This window comes from Salvelinus alpinus, unplaced genomic scaffold, assembly GCF_045679555.1.
Source record: "Salvelinus alpinus unplaced genomic scaffold, SLU_Salpinus.1 scaffold_43, whole genome shotgun sequence".
Lineage (NCBI taxonomy): Eukaryota > Metazoa > Chordata > Actinopteri > Salmoniformes > Salmonidae > Salvelinus > Salvelinus alpinus.
The window spans coordinates 303,369-325,388 of record NW_027255984.1 but is presented as its reverse complement, the minus strand read 5'-3'; the positions used below and the strand labels follow the sequence as shown (position 1 = coordinate 325,388).

The window sequence follows — 22,020 nt, the reverse complement described above, 5'->3', positions numbered from 1 at the left end:
AACCAGAATTACAATTGCATACTCATGTCCCAACACCCATAAACCTAGCCAGCTAGCTGGCTAATGTTAGCTAGTCAGCTGGCTAAAGCACGATTTTCGTAAATGAACTATGATTTTTTTTTAAATGCATACTCGTTTGTCTCTACATGAACTAACATTCCTGTCAACTGTACATGTTTTTTTGCATGATTAGTTATGACGTTATAATCCCTTACATTTGCTTCCATCCTAGTATTTCTGTCCGCCATCTTTGATTCAGTTCAGTTCTGTGTAGGGGTACCCCTCTCTTCTAGTATTTCTGTTCGCCATATTTGATTCAGTTCAGTTCTGTGTAGGGGTACCCCTCTCTTCTAGTATTTCTGTTCGCCATCTTTGATTCAGTTCAGTTCTGTGTAAGGGTTCCCCTCTCTCCTAGTATATCTTTGCTGAAGAAAGCGTTACCCACTCCATTCAGCAGATAGCGGTCTGGGGATTGGTGAGAATTCAAGGCAATGCTGTTGGTGTGACGTATAAGACTTTTAGGTTATGCTGTTAGTGTGACGTATATTCTAGTGGACGGAACGCTTCTTTCCACAGCAGCAACAGTTCGTCAGCCACATCGGTAGCTTGCAAGACATAATAGACGAACCAATAAAGCTCTTTAGACGCTTTAATGTGTATTAACCACCGTATTTTAAACCCACTTCTGTCGTCTAGTTAGTTATCCGTTTTAATTTCATATTTACGGTATTGTTTTTATTCATCTAGCGGGCTGGTTAAGTTAGCATTAGCCTAGCTAGCTAACACCTCCAACCATGAGGTCACTAAACTACTCTCTTGTTAATGAAGAGGAGGACTGCTGGACGGAGAAAGAAGCTCTGGTGAAAGAGGAGGAGGAAGAGGAGGGTATCACAGTAAAACAAGAATTAGAGGGTGAGGCCGTTACTGTGAAACAAGAAGTAGAGGGTGAGGCTGTTACAGTGAAAAAAGAAGAGAAAGACGTTTCAGTGAAAGAAGAGGAAGACGCGTTCAGAGTTAAAGAGGAAGAGGATTTTACAGTAAAAGAAGAGGAGGAGGATGCAGCTTTTGGGGTGAAAGAGGAGGAGGGGGAGATGACTGTCACATCGAAAAAGGAGGAGGGGAAAACTGGATATCTGGGCCCGGTTTCCCAAACGCATCTTAAGGCATCCGATGGTTCTACGGATGAACTTAGCCATAAGATGGTTTTGAGAGACCGTTCCCTGATTAACACTAGTAAGTACTGTCTTAAATACAGAGACACAAACTCTGCAGTTGTTGAACTGATGTTTTTTTATTTAACCTTTATTTAACCAGGTGGCCATGATGTCATAATGGTAGTTTAACCAGGTGGCCATGATGTCATAATGATAGTTTAACCAGGTGGCCATGATGTCATAATGGTAGTTTAACCAGGTAGGCCATGATGTCATAATGATAGTTTAACCAGGTAGGCCATGATGTCATAATGATAGCTTAACCAGGTGGCCATGATGTCATAATGGTAGTTTAACCAGGTGGCCATGATGTCATAATGATAGTTTAACCAGGTAGGCCATGATGTCATAATGATAGTTTAACCAGGTAGGCCATGATGTCATAATGATAGCTTAACCAGGTGGCCATGATGTCATAATGGTAGTTTAACCAGGTGGCCATGATGTCATAATGATAGTTTAACCAGGTAGGCCATGATGTCATAATGATAGTTTAACCAGGTAGGCCAGTTGAGAACACGTTCTCATTTACAACTGCGACCTGGCCAAGATAAAGCAACTGCTTTTACAACTGTGACACAGACAACAACACAGAGTTACACATGGAATAACATACAATAAACAAGCCAATAACACAATAAGCAAGTCAATGACAGTAGAAAAAAGAGTCTATATATAGTGTGTGCAAAAGGCATGAGGAGGTAGGCAATAAATAGGCCATAGTAGCGAAGAATTACAATTTAGCAGATTAACACTGGAGTGATAAATGAGCAGATGATGATGTGCAAGTAGAGATACTGGTGTGCAAAAGAGCAGAAAAGTAAATAAAAACAGTTTGGGGATGAGGTAGGTAGATTGGGCGGGCTATTTACAGATGGACTATGTACAGCTGCAGCGATCGGTTAGCTGCTCAGATAGCTGATGTTTAAAGTTGGCGAGGGAAATATAAGTCTCCAGCTTCAGCGATTTTTGAAATTCGTTCCAGTCACTGGCAGCAGAGAACTGGAAGGATGTGTGGTGTTAAAGGGGAAATCTGCAATTACTACATCCATATTTTGATTTTTTAATTATTTATTTATAGGCATTGATTCTTGAAGAATATAACACATGCCTCATGAGCTTAGTTCAACTGTTGTACCCCATCAGAACCAAGAATAAGATTTTTTTACTCCAATGTTTAGAAACTGTATAGCACTGTATAGCATCAACATGGTTAAAACTATAATGTTGATATCATGGATGGTCAGTCCTTGCATCCATAGGTCTGTCTATGAATTTGAAAGTAGTTACATTTCTCCACCCCCATCCATCATCTTATTAGCAAAACAGTGGTGGAATTACAGCTTTGTTATTAGTTGATTGATTCTTGTGTGGCTTTTTTAAAGGGACAACCTAGTATTTAAACAGCAACAAAATGGCTGCCCAGAGACTTGGTTTGGTAAACAGCTGAGGGATGGGGCTGGGATGGGGTCTGGAGAAATGTAACCACTCTCAAATTCATAGAGAAAGCTATTGTATCAACCGTAATCCAACACCTAGCGACCTCGTCAAGAAGTTCAGACATCTTGGCAAAACAGTTATAAGGTGTTGGCTTGACAGTCGCTGGACACAGGTTTGAGTTCAGCTCAGGGCAACCCCCTGAATTCAATACACTATGAATACAAGAACTGGCCATCCATGAGGTCAAAATTATAGTTTAACCAGGTTTCTAGGATATATAGTATATTCTAGAATTCATCCATGATGTCATAATGATAGTTTAACCAGGTTTCTAGGCTATATAGTATATTCCAGAATTCATCCATGATGTCATAATGATAGTTTAACCAGGTTTCTAGGATATAGTATATTCTAGAATTGCCTGTGAAGATTTCCTGTGGGGGCAAATTATTAGAGCTGTTGATAAGTCATTGTATAATATTCAGCCAATTTATTTTCATGCCATTACATCAATATAGCCCAACCAGAAGAAGAAACAAACTCTTCCTGAACCACCACCTCCTGCTGGCGTTTATAAATTCTGACGTTGCTGGTAATAGGCTACACAAGCAGTCGGAAACCTACATTTGGAGTGCAAATGTATCTTACCATTTCTACCGATCTGGTGACAGTTATGATTTTCATATGTTCATTTTACTGGAACAGTTTCATTTAATTTATAATAGTATCTCAAAATCATTGTCTGTGATTAATCTACATTCTATCTAAATGAAAATGATACAAATCTAAAAGTAACTTTTATTGCCATTGCCAACTATGTAAAAAATAGCCTACATAAAGCCAACAAATTAAAACATTGCAAATAAATGTCCTATAAATCGCATGGCCTGTCTAAAACGAACTTGCAACATTGTATAAAATATTCTGGGCCCTCAGTTTCCCCTGCCAGTGAGTTCTCGACCGACACAGCTGTAGGCTATTTGTGAAAGGGATAAGAAGTAATCAGGTGTTTTGATATTTCCACTGGATCAGCGCATTATGTTTTTCCCTTTCGTGCCGAGTGGTTATCGAAAGGGCGAGAGCTGGAAATATCTTTCAAATACTTTGAGGAACTATTGTCATTCGCTATTGATTTTGATTAGACTTTGTTTACTTGCTGTTTGAGGTGAAAAAACAATGTGCTTTGAGAAGCTCCACAACTTATTAGTGGTGGTGCGTTAAGACAATCAGAAATACTATCAGACATCCCCAAATGGGCACATTTATAGGCCTACATTTGCTCTCAGGCCAGGAAGACTAGTCCTACTTCTATATGCGTAATTGGGTGTGTGTCCATACTCAATATTGACAGGAGTGTTTCAAACAAAATACAATTAATAAATTGAAAAATCTTGCGAAGTAAGGTCTGGGTGGTCTGCCAGGGGCCGTTTCATTTAGTATCCGTTTGGGTCGGCATGGGGAATGATTGTATTTTCCCATAGTATGTTTTACCGAAGTTGACCGACTGAAAGGGAGTGTAACTTTATGACTGGATTTGGGCTAAACTTTGAACATTGAGATATTGAAGACATGATAGATCAGACGCAGAGTATATAAAGGAGTGAGATCTGTAGAAAGACAGAGTGGCTGTGGAATGTGCTGGGTGGATGGGAGGAGATCACAGGATTGCTATAGGGGAAGCGGATGGACATCTGTGGATTAGGCGAAGGAAGGGTTGAGGTCAGGTCAGATCCCCTGAAGGGAGTAATAAGGGTTTAGTATCCTGTTACCCTCTTCCTGTCGACCCAGAAGATGTAAGGATTGGAGAGAAGGAGGAGTGTCCAAAGTGGGGTATATATACTTGTGATGGTGAGAACATGTTTTTGTCTGAATTACAGCTGTAACGACCCTTTGGGAAGAATTAAACTTGGTTAAGCTTCTCTAGTGTCCGTGAGTTATTTACTCTGAAAAATTAGAACCTAACACTATAATTACTGTTTCCTGAAGAAGGGAAACGAGGTGCAAAACCTGTTTGGCCCCACTCCTTCCTGGGTCGGTGAAGAGTGGTATTAAATTTAAGGAATAAACCCGAGCTAGGTGTGAATTTAATAGTATGTTGTACCTTGTTTCCCTTCAGGGAACAGTAGTTATAGTCATAACGTTACGCTTGTCATATGATGAACTTCAACTTAAATACTGGATCTTGCTGTCGGACAGTTTTTTTGTATTCTGAAATGCACTTGAACTATGTATCATTTAGTGGCTCCTTATGTTACGCTGGGAAAACAGTTTGTGGGCACAGAAATACTAAATAATTTCAGAGTTTGCTAAATCCAATGGTTTTTAACTGAGTGTCATCTTGTAATCAGATGGCGTAGCATTAACGTGTTTGTTGAAAATGTTTATTTTTTTTGTATATATTGAAATATATTGCAATCTCTTTTTCCATTTTTTTATTACATTTTTACATACAGTGGGGAGAACAAGTATTTGATACACTGCCGATTTTGCAGGTTTTCCTACTTACAAAGCATGTAGAGGTCTGTAATTTTTTATCATAGGTACACTTCAACTGTGAGAGACGGAATCTAAAACAAAATTCCAGAAAATCACATTGATTTTGAAGTAATTAATTTGCAGAAGCCACTCGGCTACACAGCTGATGCCTCCCAGACTCTTCATTAAGACGACTAGAAGCCACTACATCACTCGGCTACACAGCTGATGCCTCCCAGACTCTTCACTAAGACGACTAGAAGCCACTACATCACTAGATTCCTGCCGTAAGCTCTGGACCTTTGCAACGGATTGGCTATAGTGGCTGACGCCCTTGTCCCGAAGCTAGCACCAGTTAGCCTCGAGCCAGGTGCATCTCCCAGCTAGCAAACAAAATTACTCCAGCTACAATACCTCTTTTGCCAACTGGCCTGGACCCTTTGTCGACACAGAGCCCCGCCGATCCATCACGACTGGTCTGCCGACGCAATTCCGTCAGATGTGCCCTCAACCGGCCTTTGCCAGACGTCGGTGACGCCCTTGTCCCGAAGCTGGCACCAGTTAGCCTCGCGCCAGGGCCGGCTCCCAGCCAGCATAGTAACGACTAGCTAACGGCCTCCCTGGTTTATATATTGCTGTTCACTGGACCCTATGATCACTTTGCTACATAGCTGATGCCTGCTGGACTGTTCATTAATCACGGTTCTCTATTTTGTTTATCTGTCGGCCCCAGCCTTGAACTCAGGCCCTGTGTGTAGTTAACCTTTTCTCAATCTAGGGGGTGCTGTTTCCACTTTGGAAAATATCGTCTCCAAATTAAACTGCCTAATACTCAATTCTTGCTCGTACAATATGCATATTATTATTACTATTGGATAGAAAACAATCTCTAGTTTCTAAAACCGTTTGAATTATGTCTGTGGGTGAACCAGAACTCTTTCTGCAGCGAAATCCATGACAGGAACTGCGAAGGTCTGAAAACGAGGCTCTGTTCTCAGATCAGTTTAAAGCTCTGTATGTATCCTATGGGTCGACATGAACTGCACCCGCCTTCCCCTGGATGTCAGTAACCAATGAGAAGTGGAATGGAGTGTCTACGTAGTTCTCAGAGCTTATAAAAGGCCAAGGAACGAAAGGAGCTCTCTTTTCGTCGTTCGTCATTGCGCAAAGCAAGACCTCAAGATGGCATTTTGAAACGCTCAGTTATCGGCCTTAGCTATATCCGTCTGTAATTTAATTCGATATAGGTGTTAGAAACATCATAACGAAGTTATTTTAAACCGAGTTATATCAGTTTATGCGAGTATATTGCTATTTTCGGAATTTCCTTAGTATTGCGTTTTGGGGATTTGGGCATGTTGTGGCCACATAGCTATTGTTAGCTGCTAATTCCGAAGTTGAAGACGACGTTTTACAACCAAGCAACAATTCTTTTGGACAAAGGACACCTTGCCCAAGATTCTGATGGAAGCTCGTCCAAAAGTAAGAGCTATTTATGATGTTATTCCGTATTTATGTGGAAAAATGTAAACGCATTTGTCCGCCATTATTGCGGCACTAGTCTGGCTGTAACGCACACTGTATGTCTAGTAACGTTAATTTTAAAAATCTAACTCAGCGGTTGCATTAATAACTAATGCATCTTTCATTTGCTGTCCAACCTGTATTTTTTAGTCAATCTAATCGATAAATAATCGTAAACTTAGGTGCCTTTCCAAGATGGCGCCGGCCAGAATGCATGACCTGTTGCCACTGATCACATTGTATAACCACGATTTGTGCTGCTAAATATGCACATTTTCGAACAAAACCTATATGCATTGTGTAATATGATGTTACAGGACTGTCATCTGACAAAGTATATCAAGGTTAGTCAAAAGTTATATATCTTTTGCTGTATTGTTACGATCGCTAACCTGTGCTGCTGGTAAATTGCTTGTGTTTCTGGCTATTGTGCTAAGCTAATATAATGCTATATTGTGTTTTCGCTGTAAAACACTTAAAAAATCTGACATATTGGCTGGATTCACAAGATGTTGGGCTTTCATTTGCTGTACGCTGTGTATTTTTCAGAAATGTTTTAAGATGAGTAATTAGGTATTTGACGTTGGTCTCTGTAATTATTCTGGCAGCTTCGGCACTATTTCAGATTGCAGCTGCAATGTAGAACTGTGATTTATACCTGAAATATGCAAATTTTTCTAAAAAAACATATGCTATACAATAAATATGTTATCAGACTGTCATCTTATGAAGTTGTTTCTTGGTTAGTGGCTATTTATATCTTTATTTGGTCGAATTAGTGATGGCTACAGATGGAGTAAAAAACTGGTGGAGTAAAAAAAGTGGTGTCTTTTGCTAACGTGGTTAGCTAATAGATTTACATATTGTGTCTTCCCTGTAAAACATTTTAAAAATCAGAAATGATGGCTGGATTCACAAGATGTGTATCTTTCATCTGGTGTCTTGGACTTGTGATTTAATGATATTTAGATGCTAGTATTTACTTGTGACGCTATGCTAGGCTATGCTAGTCAGCTTTTTTACTGTGGGGGGTGCTCCCGGATCCGGGTTTGTGAGGAATTAGAGGTTAACTGACCCTCTCTTCCCGTTCATCGCCATTTTACGTGTTGTTGTTGTCTTAGCTGATTAACTGTTGTCTTACCCGTTGTTGTCTTAGCTAGCTCTCCCAATCAACACCTGTGATTGCCGTATGCCTCGCTTTATTTCTCTCTAATGTCAATATGCCTTGTATACTGTTGTTTAGGGTAGTTAATATTGTTTTGTTTTACTGCGGAGCCCCTAGTCCCACTCAACATGCCTCAGGGAACTCTTTTGTCCCACCTCCCACACATGCGGTGACCTCACCTAGCATAACTGATGCCTCCAGAGATGCAACCTCTCTTATCGCCACTCAATGCCTACGTTTATCTCGACTGTACCCGCACCCTACCATACCCCTGTCTGTACATTATGCCTTGAATATATCCTACCACGCCCAGAAATCTGCACCTTTTATTCTCTGTTCCCAACGCACTAGATGACCAGTTCTGATAGCCTTTAGCCGTACCCTCATCCTACTCCTCTGTTCCTCTGGTGATGTAGAGGTTAACCCAGGCCCTGTGTGTCCCCAGGCTCTCTCATTTGTTGACTTCTGTAACCATCAAATCAAGTTTATTTTATCCAAGTTTATTTTTATATAGCCCTTCGTACATCAGCTAATATCTCGAAGTGCTGTACAGAAACCCAGCCTAAAACCCCAAACAGCAAGCAATGCAGGTGTAGAAGCACGGTGGCTAGGAAAAACTCCCTAGAAAGGCCAAAACCTAGGAAGAAACCTAGAGAGGAACCAGGCTATGAGGGGTGGCCAGTCCTCTTCTGGCTGTGCCGGGTGGAGATTATAACAGAACATGGCCAAGATGTTCAAAATGTTCATAAATGACAAGCATGGTCAAATAATAATCAGGAATAAATGTCAGTTGGCTTTTCATAGCCGATCATTAAGAGTTGAAAACAGCAGGTCTGGGACAGGTAGGGGTTCCATAACCGCAGGCAGAACAGTTGAAACTGGAATAGCAGCAAGGCCAGGTGGACTGGGGACAGCAAGGAGTCATCATGCCCGGTAGTCCTGACGTATGGTCCTAGGGCTCAGGTTCTCCGAGAGAGAGAAAGAAAGAGAGAAGGAGAGAATTAGAGAGCATACTTAAATTCACACAGGACACTGGATAAGACAGGAGAAGTACTCCAGATATAACCAACTGACCCTAGCCCCCGACACATAAACTACTGCAGCATAAATACTGGAGGCTGAGACAGGAGGGGTCAGGAGACACTGTGGCCGCATCCGATGATACCCTCGGACAGGGCCAAACAGGAAGGATATAACCCCACCCACTTTGCCAAAGCACAGCCCCCGCACCACTAGAGGGATATCTTCAACCACCAACTTACAATCCTGAGACAAGGCCGAGTATAGCCCACAAAGATCTCCACCACAGCACAAACCAAGGGGGGGCGCCAACCCAGACAGGAAGATCACGTCAGTAACTCAACCCACTCAAGTGACGCACCCCTCCTAGGGACGGCATGAAAGAGCACCAGTAAGCCAGTGACTCAGCCCCTGTAATAGGGTTAGAGGCAGAGAATCCCAGTGGAGAGAGGGGAACCAGCCAGGCAGAGACAGCAAGGGCGGTTCGTTGCTCCAGAGCCTTTCCGTTCACCTTCACACTCCTGGGCCAGACTACACTCAATCATATGACCTACTGAAGAGATAAGTCTTCAGTAAAGACTTAAAGGTTGAGACCGAGTCTGCGTCTCTCAGATGGGTAGGCAGACCGTTCCAAAAAAATGGAGATCTATAGGAGAAAGCCCTGCCTCCAGCTGTTTGCTTAGACATTCTAGGGACAATTAGGAGGCCTGCGTCTTGTGACCGTAGCGTACGTGTAGGTATGTACGGCAGGACCAACTCGAAAAGATAGGTAGGAGCAAGCCCATGTAACGCTTTATAGGTTAACACCTTGAAATCAGCCCTTGCCTTAACAGGAAGCCAGTGTAGGAAAGCTAGCACTGGAGTAATATGATCAAATTTCTTGGTTCTAGTCAGGATTCTAGCAGCCGTATTTAGCACTAACTGAAGTTTATTTAGTGCTTTATCCGGGTAGCCGGAAAGTAGAGCATTGCAGTAGTCTAACCTAGAAGTAACAAATGCATGGATTAATTTTTCTGCATCATTTTTGGACAGAAAATGTCAGATTTTGCAATGTTACGTAGATGGAAAAAAGCTGTCCTTGAAACAGTCTTGATATGTTCGTCAAAAGAGAGATCAGGGTCAAGAGTAACGCCGAGGTCCTTCACAGTTTTATTTGAGACGACTTTACAACCATCAAGATTAATTGTCAGATTTAACAGAAGATCTCTTTGTTTCTTGGGACCTAGAACAAGCATCTCTGTTTTGTCCGAGTTTAAAAGTAGAAAGTTTTCAGCCATCCACTTCCTTATGTCTGAAACACAGGCTTCTAGCGAGGGCAATTTTGGGGCTTCACCATATTTCATTGAAATGTGTGTCATCCGCATAGCAGTGAAAGTTAACATTATGTTTTCGAATAACATCCCCAAGAGGTAAAATATATAGTGAAAACATAAGTGGTCCTAAAACGGAACCTTGAGGAACACCGAAATGTACAGTTGATTTGTCAGAGGACAAACCATTCACAGAGACAAACTGATATCTTTCCGACAGATAAGATCTAAACCAGGCCAGAACTTGTCCGTGTAGACCAATTTGGGTTTCCAGTCTCTCCAAAAGAATGTGGTGATCGATGGTGTCAAAGGCAGCACTAAGGTCTAGTAGCAGGAGGACAGATGCAGAGCCTCGGTCTGACGCCATTAAAAGGTAATTTACCACCTTCACAAGTGCAGTCTCAGTGCTATGATGGGGTCTAAAACCAGACTGAAGCATTTCGTATACATTGTTTGTCTTCAGGAAGGCAGTGAGTTGCTGCGCAACAGCTTTTTCAAATTTTTTTGAGAGGAATGGAAGATTCGATATAGGCCGATAGTTTTTTATATTTTCTGGGTCATGGTTTGGCTTTTTCAAGAGAGGCTTTATTACTGCCACTTTTAGTGAGTTTGGTACACATCCGGTGGATAGAGAGCCGTTTATTATGTTCAACATAGGAGGGCCAAGCACATGAAGCAGCTCTTTCAGTAGTTTAGTTGGAATAGGATCCAGTATGCAGCTTGAAGGTTTAGAGGCCATGATTATTTTCATCATTGTGTCAAGAGATATAGTACTAAAACACTTAAGTGTCTCTCCCGATCCCAGGCCCTCGCAGAGCTGTGCAGATCCAGGACAGCTAAGCCCTGGAGGAATACGCAGATTTAAAGAGGAGTCCGTAATTTGCTTTCTAATGATCATGATCTTTTCCTCAAAGAAGTTCATGAATTTATTACTGCTGAAGTGAAAGCCATCCTCTTGGGGAATGCTGCTTTTTAGTTAGCTTTGCAACATTATCAAAAATAAATTTTGGATTGTTCTTATTTTCCTCAATTAAGTTGGAAAAATAGGATGATCGAGCAGCAGTGAGGGCTCTTCGATACTGCACGGTACTGTCTTTCCAAGCTAGTCGGAAGACTTCCAGTTTGGTGTGGCGCCATTTCCGTTCCAATTTTCTGGAAGCTTGCTTCAGAGCTCGGGTATTTTCTGTATACCAGGGAGCTAGTTTCTTATGACAAATGTTTTTCATTTTTAGGGGTGCAACTGCATCTAGGGTATTGCGCAAGGTTAAATTGAGTTCCTCAGTTAGGTGGTTAACTGATTTTTGTCCTCTGACGTCCTTGGGTAGGCAGAAGGAGTCTGGAAGGGCATCGAGGAATCTTTGGGTTGTCTGAGAATGTATAGCATGACTTTTGATGCTCCTTGGTTGGGGTCTGAGCAGATTATTTGTTGCAATTGCAAACGTAATAAAATGGTGGTCCGATAGTCCAGGATTATGAGGAAAAACATTAAGATATACAACATTTATTCCATGGGACAAAACTAGGTCCAGAGTATGACTGTGGCAGTGAGTAGGTCCAGAGACATGTTGGACAAAACCCACTGAGTCGATGATGGCTCCGAAAGCCTTTTGGAGTGGGTCTGTGGACTTCTCCATATGAATATTAAAATCACAAAAAATTTGAATATGATCTGCTATGACTACAAGGTCCGATAGGAATTCAGGGAACTCAGAGAGGAACGCTGTATATGGCCCAGGAGGCCTGTAAACAGTAGCTATAAAAAGTGATTGAGTAGGCTGCATAGATTTCATGACTAGAAGCTCAAAAGACGAAAACGTCATTTTTTTTTTGTAAATTGAAATTTGCTATCGTAAATATTAGCAAAACCTTCGCCTTTGCGGGATGCACGGGGGATATGGTCACTAGTGTAACCAGGAGGTGAGGCCTCATTTAACACAGTAAATTCATCAGGCTTAAGCCATGTTTCAGTCAGGCCAATCACATCAAGATTATGATCAGTGATTAGTTCATTGACTATAACTGCCTTTGAAGTGAGGGATCTAACATTAAGTAACCCTATTTTGAGATGTGAGGTATCACGATCTCTTTCAATAATGGCAGGAATGGAGGTGGTCTTTATCCTAATGAGATTGCTAAGGCGAACACCGCCATGTTTAGTTTTGCCCAACCAAGGTCGAGGCACAGACACAGTCTCAATGGGGATGACTGAGCTGACTACACTGACTATGCTAGTGGCAGACTCCACTAAGCTGGCAGGTTGGCTAACAGCCTGCTGCCTGGCCTGCACCCTATTTCATTGTGGAGCTAAAGGAGTTAGAGCCCTGTCTATGTTGGTAGATAAGATGAGAGCACCCCTCCAGCTAGGATGGAGTCCATCACTCCTCAGCAGGTCAGGCTGCTGAGGAGTGACATCCCCTAACCATAAAAGCCTTGGTTTCATGCATGTTAACATCAGAAGGCTTCTCCCTAAATTTGTTTTACTCACTGCTTTAGCACACTCCACCAACCTTGATGTCCTTGCCGTGTCTGAATCCTGGCTTTGGAAGGCCACCAAAAATTCTGATATTTCCATCCCCATCTACAACATTTTCCATCAAGATAGAACTGCCAAAGGGGGAGGAGTTGCAATCTACTACAGAGATGGCCTGCAAAGTTCTGTCATACTTTCCAGGTCTACGCCCAAACAGTTCAAGCTTCTAATTTAAAAAATGAATCTCTCCAGAAATAAGTCTCTCACTGTTGCCGCCTGTTACAGGCCCCCTCAGCTCCCAACTGTGCCCTGGACACCTTATGTGAATTGATTGCCCTCATCTATCTTCAGAGTTTGTTCTGTTAGGTGACCTAAACTGGGAAATGCTTAACATCCCGGCCATCCTACAATCCAAGCTAGATGCCCTCAATCTCACACAAATTATCAAGGAACCCGCCAGGTACAACCCTAAATCCGTAAACTTGGGCACCCTCATAGATATCCTGACCAACTTGCCCTCCAAATACACCTCTGCTGTTTTCAATCAGGATCTCAGCGATCACATTTTTTGAAAGGGGCATGCTTATTTAAGGTGGTGAGTAAATTACAATTAAAGAACAACCAGGCAGCCCTTTCCCACTGACGGGATGAGGTCAATATCCTTCCAGGATATCCGGGCCAGGTCGATAAGAAAGGCCTGCTTGCAGAAGTGTTTTAGGGAGCGTTTGACAGTGATGAGGGGTGGTCGTTTGCCTGCATCCGTTATGGGTCCGCGGTCAAACGACCACCCCTCATCACTGTCAAACGCTCCCTAAAACACTTCTGCAAGCAGGCCTTTCTTATCGACCTGGCCCGGATATCCTGGAAGGATATTGACCTCATCCCGTCAGTAGGGGATGCCTGGTTGTTCTTTAATTGAAATTTACTCACCACCTTAAATAAGCATGCCCCTTTCAAAAAATGTAGAACTAAGAACAGATATAGCCCTTGGTTCACTCCAGACCTGACTGCTCTCGACCAGCACAAAAACATCCTGTGGCATACTGCACTAACAGCTCCCCACCCCCCGCAGCTACTTCCCCAAGCCTCCCTAGCTTCTCCTTCACCCAAATCCAGATAGCTGATGTTCTGAAAGAGTTGCAAAACCTGGACCTTTACAAATCAGGTGGGCTAGACAATCTGGACCCTCTCTTTCTAAAATTATCCGCCGCCATTGTGGCAACCCCTATTACTATTTTGTTCAACCTCTCTTTCGTATCGTCCAAGATTACTAAAGATTGGAGCGCTTCCGCGGTCAAAGGGGGATGACTCTAGACCCAAACTGTTACAGACCTATATCCATCCTGCCCTGCCTTTCAAAAGTCTTAGAAAGTCAAGTTAACAAACAGATCACAGACCATTTTGAATCCCACCGTACCTTCTCCGCTGTGCAATCCAGTTTCCGAGCTGGTCATGGGTGCACCACAGTCACGCTCAAGGTACTAAACGATATCATAACCGCTATCGATAAAAGACAGTACTGTGCAGCCGTTTTCATCAACCTGGCCAAGGCTTTCGACTCTGTCAATCACCGTATTCTTATCGGCAGACTCAACAGCCTTTGTTTCTCAAATGACTGACTCGCCTGGTTCACCAACTACTTCTCAGATAGAGTTCAGTGTGTCAAATCGGAGGGCCTGTTATTCGGACCTCTGGCAGTCTCTATGGAGGTGCCACAGGGTTCAATTCTCGGACCGACTCTTTTCTCTGTATATACCAACAATGTTGCTCTTGCTGCGGGTGATTCCTTGATCCACCTCTACGCAGACGACACCATTCTGAATACATCTGGCCCTTCTTTGGACATTGTGTTAACAAACCTCCAAACGAGCTTCAATGCCATACAACACTCCTTCCGTGACCTCCAACTGCTCTTAAACGCTAGTAAAACTAAATGTGTGCTCTTCAACCTATCGCTGCCCGCACCCACCCGTCCAGCATCACTTCTCTGGATGGTTCTGACTTAGAGTATGTGGACAACTATAAATACCTAGGTGTCTGGCTAGACTGTAAACTCTCCTTCCAGACTCACATTAAGCATCTCCAATCCAAAATTAAATCTAGAATCGGCTTCCTATTTCGCAGAAAAGCCTCCTTCACTCATGCTGCCAAACATACCCTCGTAAAACTGACTATCCTACCGATCCTTGACTTCGGTGATGTCATTTTCAAAATAGCCTCCAACACTCTACTCAGCAAACTGGATGTAGTCTATCACAGTGCCATCCGTTTTGTCACCAAAGCCCCATATACCACCCACCACTAGGACCTGTATGCTCTCGTCGGCTGGCCCTCGCTACATATTCGTCGCCAAACCCACTGGCTCCAGGTCATCTATAAGTCTTTGCTAGGCCGCCTTCACTCAGCTCACTGGTCACCATAGCAACACCCACCCATAGCACACGCTCCAGGAGGTATATCTCGCAGTTCATCCCCAAAGCCAAGACCTACTTTGGTCGCATTTCCTTCCAGTTCTCTGCTGCCAATGACTGGAACGAATTGCAAAAATCGCTGAAGTTGGAGACATATCTCCCTCACTAACTTTAAGCATCAGCTATCTGAGCAGCTTACCGATCGCTGCACCTGTACACAGCCCATCTGTAAATAGCCCATCCAACTGCCTACCTCATCCCCATGTTTTTATTTACTTTTTTTTGCTCTTTTGCACACCAGTATTTCTACTTGCACATCATCATCTGCACATCTATCACTCCAGTGTTAATTTGTTAAATTGTAATTACTTCGCTACTATGGCCTATTTATTGCCTTACCTCCGTACTCCATTTGCACACACTGTATATAGATTTTTCTATTGTGTTATTGACTGTATGTTTGTTTATCCCACGTGTAACTCGGTGGTGTTGTTTTTGTCGCACTGCTTTGCTTTATCTTGGCCAGGTCGCAGTTGTAAATGAGAACTTGTTCTCAACTAGCCTACCTGGTTAAATAAAGGTGAATAAAAATAATAATAAATATCGTAACTTTATTGACAACACCCAAATGGATACTGTCATTAACGCGGTTCTTCAATAATTACACATCATTCTTAATACTGTAGCTGTTTAGTTACAGTCACATGTTCAACTATCATCAGCTGATCCAGGAAATCATTTTCTGAATGACAGTCACATGACAAACATCAGGACATGCAACATCAACCAAGGTGCTTCTTCATTCATTACTCTGGTAAAGACAGTTATGCCGTGCTCCACTTTGGATCCAACATCCCTACTTTGGTCATAATGTTTAGAGAACTGTTCCTTGATGGATAGGCTATTGTACAACACACATAGCTATTTTCCTTTATTTGTTGTTAGGTGAAGTTATGGGCCAATTTGGCAAACCGTGTACAATCCCTCATTGTCAGGCTGATGGAAAAGCTAGCCAAAGAGTATTTTACTGGTTGAAGTGTTTTTTTTAAGTACAAAGCGGTTGATTTGCGATGATGACACAAACATTATATTAAGCAGGACATTCAAACGAGCCTTACAATTATAATCCAAAGTAGTGTGAAATGCACTCATAAGCAACCTGGAAATGGAGGTTACTCCCCTGAGTTTCCCCCATTCACATTCAGAATACATTGTGAAAAACTAAAATCTTTGCTCACCATTTTTGCTCCTGGCAGATATAGTTTATCCATAACTATCGGTTTCCTCATTAGCGGGGAGGAGTTTCTACAACCAAATTGCATGTGCATCGCCCTCGTGGAGTTTATGCAATCAAATTGCCCTCGTGCCGCAATTCTAACAAACACAGAAAGGGGCCTATATTGGAGACCAAAAGTCGTCTGGCACACTGCTTAGAGTTTCAACAACATGAATAACTTATTTCTAGTCAACAATCTTAGATGTTTCTACTAATGTGAAAACAAGACAAAATATGACTTCTTGCTCATTTTAAGACAATTGTCAAATAATTTTAACATTCATTACAGACGTCAATTGTTGTACAACATCATGGCTACACTGTTGGCATCACCTTTTACAGTGAATTACCGCTGTTGTGGTTTTTTAACCATCTGTCTGACTTTGTTGTTCACGCAGGAGAGAGACGGGACTATTGTGGATCCTCTGTGGAGTCTACAGGAGAGATACAGGACTATCGTGGATCCTCTGGGAAGCCTCAACAACCTCATGATGCTGAAGAGGCAGAGAAGAGGCCCTCCAGATCAGAACACCTCAAGAAACGCCCGCAGAGACCCACAGGGAAGAGAACTCACCGCTGCTCTGACTGTGGGAAGAGATTCACCTCCTCAGCAGGCATTAAAATTCATCAGAGAACACACACAGGAGAGAAACCTTACAGCTGTGTTCAATGTGGGAAGAGTTTTGCTGCATCTAGCACTCTGACTCTACACCAGAGAACACACACAGGAGAGAAACCTTACAGCTGTGTTCAATGTGGGAAGAGTTTTGGTCAATCTGGCCATCTGACTCAACACAAGAGAATACACACAGGAGAGAAATATTATAGCTGTGATCAATGTGGGAAGAGTTTTGGTCAATTTGCAGAGCTGACAGTGCACCAGAGAACACACACAGGAGAGAAACCTTACAGCTGTGTTTTATGTGGGAAGAGTTTTGGTCGATCTTGCCATCTGACTCAACACAAGAGAATACACACAGGAGAGAAACCTTTTAGCTGTGATCAATGTGGGAAGAGTTTTGGTCACTCTGGAGAGCTGACAGTGCACCAGAGAACACACACAGGAGAGAAACCTTACAGCTGTGTTCAATGTGGGAAGAGTTTTGGTCGATCTTACCATCTGACTCAACACCAGAGAACACACACAGGAGAGAAATCTTATAACTGTGATCAGTGTGACAAGAGATACTCTGATAAAAGATATCTGATCAAACATCAGAAAATACATACATGAAGGAGTTGTTTCATGATATCAATGAAATAATGTCACAATGTAGAATGTTTTAACATTGTAGTAGGAGTATTTTAATGATGTCACAATGTAGAATGTTTTAACATTGTAGAAGGAGTATTTTAATGATGTCACAATGTAGAATGTTTTAACAATGTAGAAGGAGTATTTTAATGATGTCACAATGTAGAATGTTTAAGCATTGCAGAAGGAGTATTTTAATGATGTCACAATGTAGAATGTTTTAACATTGTAGAAGGAGTATTTTAATGATGTCACAATGTAGAATGTTTTAACAATGTAGAAGGAGTATTTTAATGATGTCACAGTGTAGAACCCTAAACGTTTGTCCCCTGTTCTATTGATTTCTGCATGATATGGATATTAGCATCAGGGGGAAAATCCAGGCTTTGAATTGAAAGAGTACTATTTATATGATTTAACAAAAAGTGACTAACACAAAAAGAGCTGTGTTACACTTACCATGTTGGTGACCCACTTGAATCAAAATGCAACACTTCAAAATGTAGCGAGCTGTTTTCTACAAATTGTCCTCTAACCAGGGATGTACACATTACTCCCAGATTCCGTGTGGTTTTTGAGTTGTTAGTTTTAACAGGACGTGCAACCTCATCTTCCTCCTCTCGCACAATTGATTTTAGCATGATATCGATGAGTTATGACAAATAAGTGTTGCGTTCCTTTGTTTAGCGACCCCTACATTTTAAATGCATCACTCCAAAATGCTGCTGACTGTCTTCTGCAGCTCACTCTAACCAGTGAGCTTAAAGATATCTCCCATTTCCATGTGTTTTTTTAGTTGTTAGTTTCAACAGCAAGTACAACCTGATTTCCCCCCTAATCGATTTCAGTGATTTATTGCTACTTGTCAAAACAACAGCGTTTTTGGTGCTTGTGTCCATGGTGAGGACAACTTGGTTTCTGATTGTCTCAAGGTTGGGCAGTCAAAAAGATTTGTGTTTAGCCAGTGCGTTCCATGGATCACAAATTATTTTGACTTTCCGTATTAGAGATGAGTTTTGTTTGGGCTCGTGAGTTTTAGGTAGGGAAAAAATACACTTTTTTTTTCTTGTTTTTAATTGTTGACATCCAGTAGACACCATGTTTATATTGTAGTTGATTATAATGTGAAATGGAAGTTGTTTTCTGTTGGTGGTGCGCATTCTCTTAAGGTGTTACAGTCTTTGGTTTTTCCATTTATGTTTTGAGGTTGGACTTTAGCATGTCTAGCTCGTTAGCACGTAGGACGCAGTGATTGGTGTCACCTCGTTAGTCAGTATGTGTTACACCTGTGCTGGCTTGTCCATGTTGTTATGGTTGAATATTGCATCCAAATACCACATGTTAGGTTTTCAATTGATCCCAAACTGTTCCTGCATATTGGTTATTGATTTGGACACGTTAAAACTGTGTTTTGACACATTGTCCACCTAGCAAAATGTCATTGAAAAGACATTGAAAATATGACTATGCAACCAAATATTTCATATTTACATTTCATGTAACATTTAGTAGTGATAATTATTTATGCAACCAACTGACAGTTTTTTGGTACAATTATATTGACATTGTTGCCCTGCTTTTAGAATATCAGGGTTAATTCTCACATGTGCCAAACCAAATGTACTAGAGCATGACATTGGGGACTGGGCCCCGATCCAACAACATGCCTATCTAGTGAACCCTGAAAAGAGAGAGAAGCGCCACAGTGAGGTGGAAAGTTACTACGAATATTGCAGGAGTTTCCTCTTGAAATCAGACACGTCCGTGGTAAGGACAACTTGGTGGCTGATTGTCTCAAGGGTGGGCAGTCAAAATGTTTTGTGTTTTGCGTTTAGCCAGTGCATTGTCATGAATCACAGTTTATTTTTACTGCACGTTTTTCCGTTTTGGAGATGAGTTTTGTTTGGGCTCGTTCCAAGGGGACCAGAGTTCTAGAAGCTAGTGAGTTTTAGGATTCTTTGTGGGAATAATACAAATTAATCTTGTTTTTAATTGTTGTTAGACAGACACCATGTTTATATTGGTGAAGGTGAAGCATTGTAGTTGATTATAATGTGAAATGGAAGTTGTTTTCTGTTGGTGGTAAGCATTCTCTTAAGGTGTTAGTCTTTGGTTTTTCCATTTATGTTTTGAGGTTGGACTTTAGCACGTCTAGCTCGTTAGCACGTAGGACGCACTGATTGGTGTCACCTCGTTAGTCAGTATGTGTTACACCTGTGCTGGCTTGTCCATCTCGTTAGTGGGAAGGTGTTTCACCTGAGCTGGTCCAGGTTCTATTTAAGAGTGTCTGGCCCAGTGCTCTAGTTGTCTTGATAGATGTGGAGAGTCAACACCTTTAGTTGCTCCACCTTTTTGGTTTGCTTCCTGTCTTTAAGTTTGTTGTGGGTTTTTCTTTTGTTTGCCTCTTCTTGGCAGATTTAGTGGGTCTCATGGTGGGTGTCTTTTAGGTCCCAGTTGTTGTTACTAGGTAATTTTCAGTGGACACCCCCATAGTGTCTATCAGAACCGCTCCTAAAAAACAGCTTATATTTTGGGTTGGGTTGGATGTTGCATCCTATTAATATTTTAATCAATGGCATTTCCTTTCAATGCTCATTACTCTTTCAGTTGTTCTTCAGTTTTTTATCCACTAATGTTGTGTACTAAATATTTATCTTAGTTTTTTCCTGTGATGATGTAATTGTGTTGCATCATGTCTGAAATGTGCTGTATAAATAAAGCTTGATTTGATTTGAACATATTGCAAAACAAATTAACCCAATGACTGACCAATCAACAGACTCTTGGTCCATCTCAGTTTGAAAAACAGTATCAATCCCACTTTTCCAGCCTGCTGAAGGTGTGGTAAACACCACCCCCGGCTCTACCAGGGGCTTGAGGTGGTCTCCCACAGCTCTGCTTATGTCATGTTCCATTTCTTGACTGCTCCTGCAACACAGAAAGAAACACATTTAGTCATATTATATACAACACTCAGGGCCGGTTTCCCAGCAAATCTTAAGCTTACTCCCAGACTAAAATGGTTGTTTGAGCTTTCATCTCAAAGCGACTTGCACAGACTTCTCTTAAAATAGTGGCAGATTTAGCCTGTTCTGGACTCAACAAAGTCGATTGCAAGATGGAGGATTAGAGCTACTGTAGGACTAAATTGAAGCTTAAATGAATCTTTCAAAGAGGTAGGTTTAACTTCTGCTTCGTGCTGTTTGTGAGGGAGCCTGGACTATGTGGAATGTCTAAATGAAGACCAACATGCACTACAGAGGCCAGACCAGTACTGGTGGATAGGAGTCATCCATTACATTACTTTGAGACAGCTTTCGTATGTACAAAGAAAATGCATTGGAGATAATATCTCTGCTTGAGCCTAGACGTTCCTCTCTGGCTCAAAGAGGACGGCCTTCACCCAATTCTCTCCAACTTCTGATCACTTTGAGGTTTTTGGCATCTGGAATCTTTCATTGTGAAACTGGTGATTTGTGTGGTGCCAAAGAAGCAACTGTGTGTTTAATTGTTCACAAAGTCTGCAGGGCCATTTGTGAACTGAGTCTTTACATCAAGTCTCCTGATGCTGCTGGTCAAGCCAACTATAAAGTCTGCAGGGCCATTTGTGAACTGAGGAGTCTTTACATCAAGTCTCCTGATGCTGCTGGCCAAGCCAACTATAAAGTCTGCAGGGCCATTTGTGAACTGAGGAGTCTTTACATCAAGTCTCCTGATGCTGCTGGTTAAGCCAACTATAAAGCGCAATTCTCTGAATATGGGCATTTCCCAGGAGTGATTGGCTGGTTAGATGGATGTCATGTTCCCATCAAGTGTCCATCAACTCCTGATGCTGAGGAGAACCGTAACCATAACAACTGGTTTACCATCAACTCCTGATGCTGAGGAGAACCGTAACCATAACAACTGGTTTACCATCAACTCCTGATGCTGAGAAGTACCGTAACCATAACAACTGGTTTACAATCAACTCCTGAGGCTGAGGAGTACCGTAACCATAACAACTGGTTTACCATCAACTCCTGATGCTGAGGAGTACCGTAACCATAACAACTGGTTTACCATCAACTCCTGATGCTGAGGAGTACCGTAACCATAACAACTGGTTTACCATCAACTCGTACCGCAACCATAACAACTGGCTTACCATCAACTCCTGATGCTGTGGAGTACCGTAACCATAACAACTGGTTTTACATCAATGTTCAGGGAGGGTGCACTCCTCATTTAGAGTTGTCAAATATTGTTGCCCGTTGGAAAGGTGCAACTCAGGATTGAAGGATTTCCCTCAACTCTTCATTGGTCTCAGTTTCAGAGTGGACAACTACTTGGTGACAGTGGATATTAGGGTGAGAAACATGGTCTACTAGTAGTTACTACATAGTAATATGGTCCACTAATAGTTACTACATAGTAACATGGTCTACTAATAGTTCCTATATAGTAACATGGTCTACTAA

At 41.9% G+C, this 22,020-nt stretch overlaps 2 protein-coding genes and 1 pseudogene across 2 annotated transcripts in view; 2 read left to right on the top strand and 1 right to left on the bottom strand.

Moving 5' to 3' along the window:
- Nucleotides 1–22,020, top strand: part of LOC139567094 (zinc finger protein ZFP2-like) — a 303,695-nt gene that overhangs the window by 133,887 nt on the left and 147,788 nt on the right. The gene's annotated exons all lie outside the window — the stretch shown is intronic.
- LOC139567104 (zinc finger protein 271-like) overlaps nt 1–22,020 on the bottom strand; it is a 58,253-nt pseudogene that overhangs the window by 24,190 nt on the left and 12,043 nt on the right.
- Nucleotides 461–20,296, top strand: LOC139567088 (zinc finger protein 180-like). Its single transcript, XM_071388572.1, has 2 exons — nt 461–1,233; nt 16,704–20,296. The coding sequence occupies exons 1-2, from the start codon at nt 795–797 to the stop codon at nt 17,537–17,539; spliced, it is 1,275 nt and encodes a 424-aa protein (XP_071244673.1). The 5' UTR covers nt 461–794; the 3' UTR covers nt 17,540–20,296.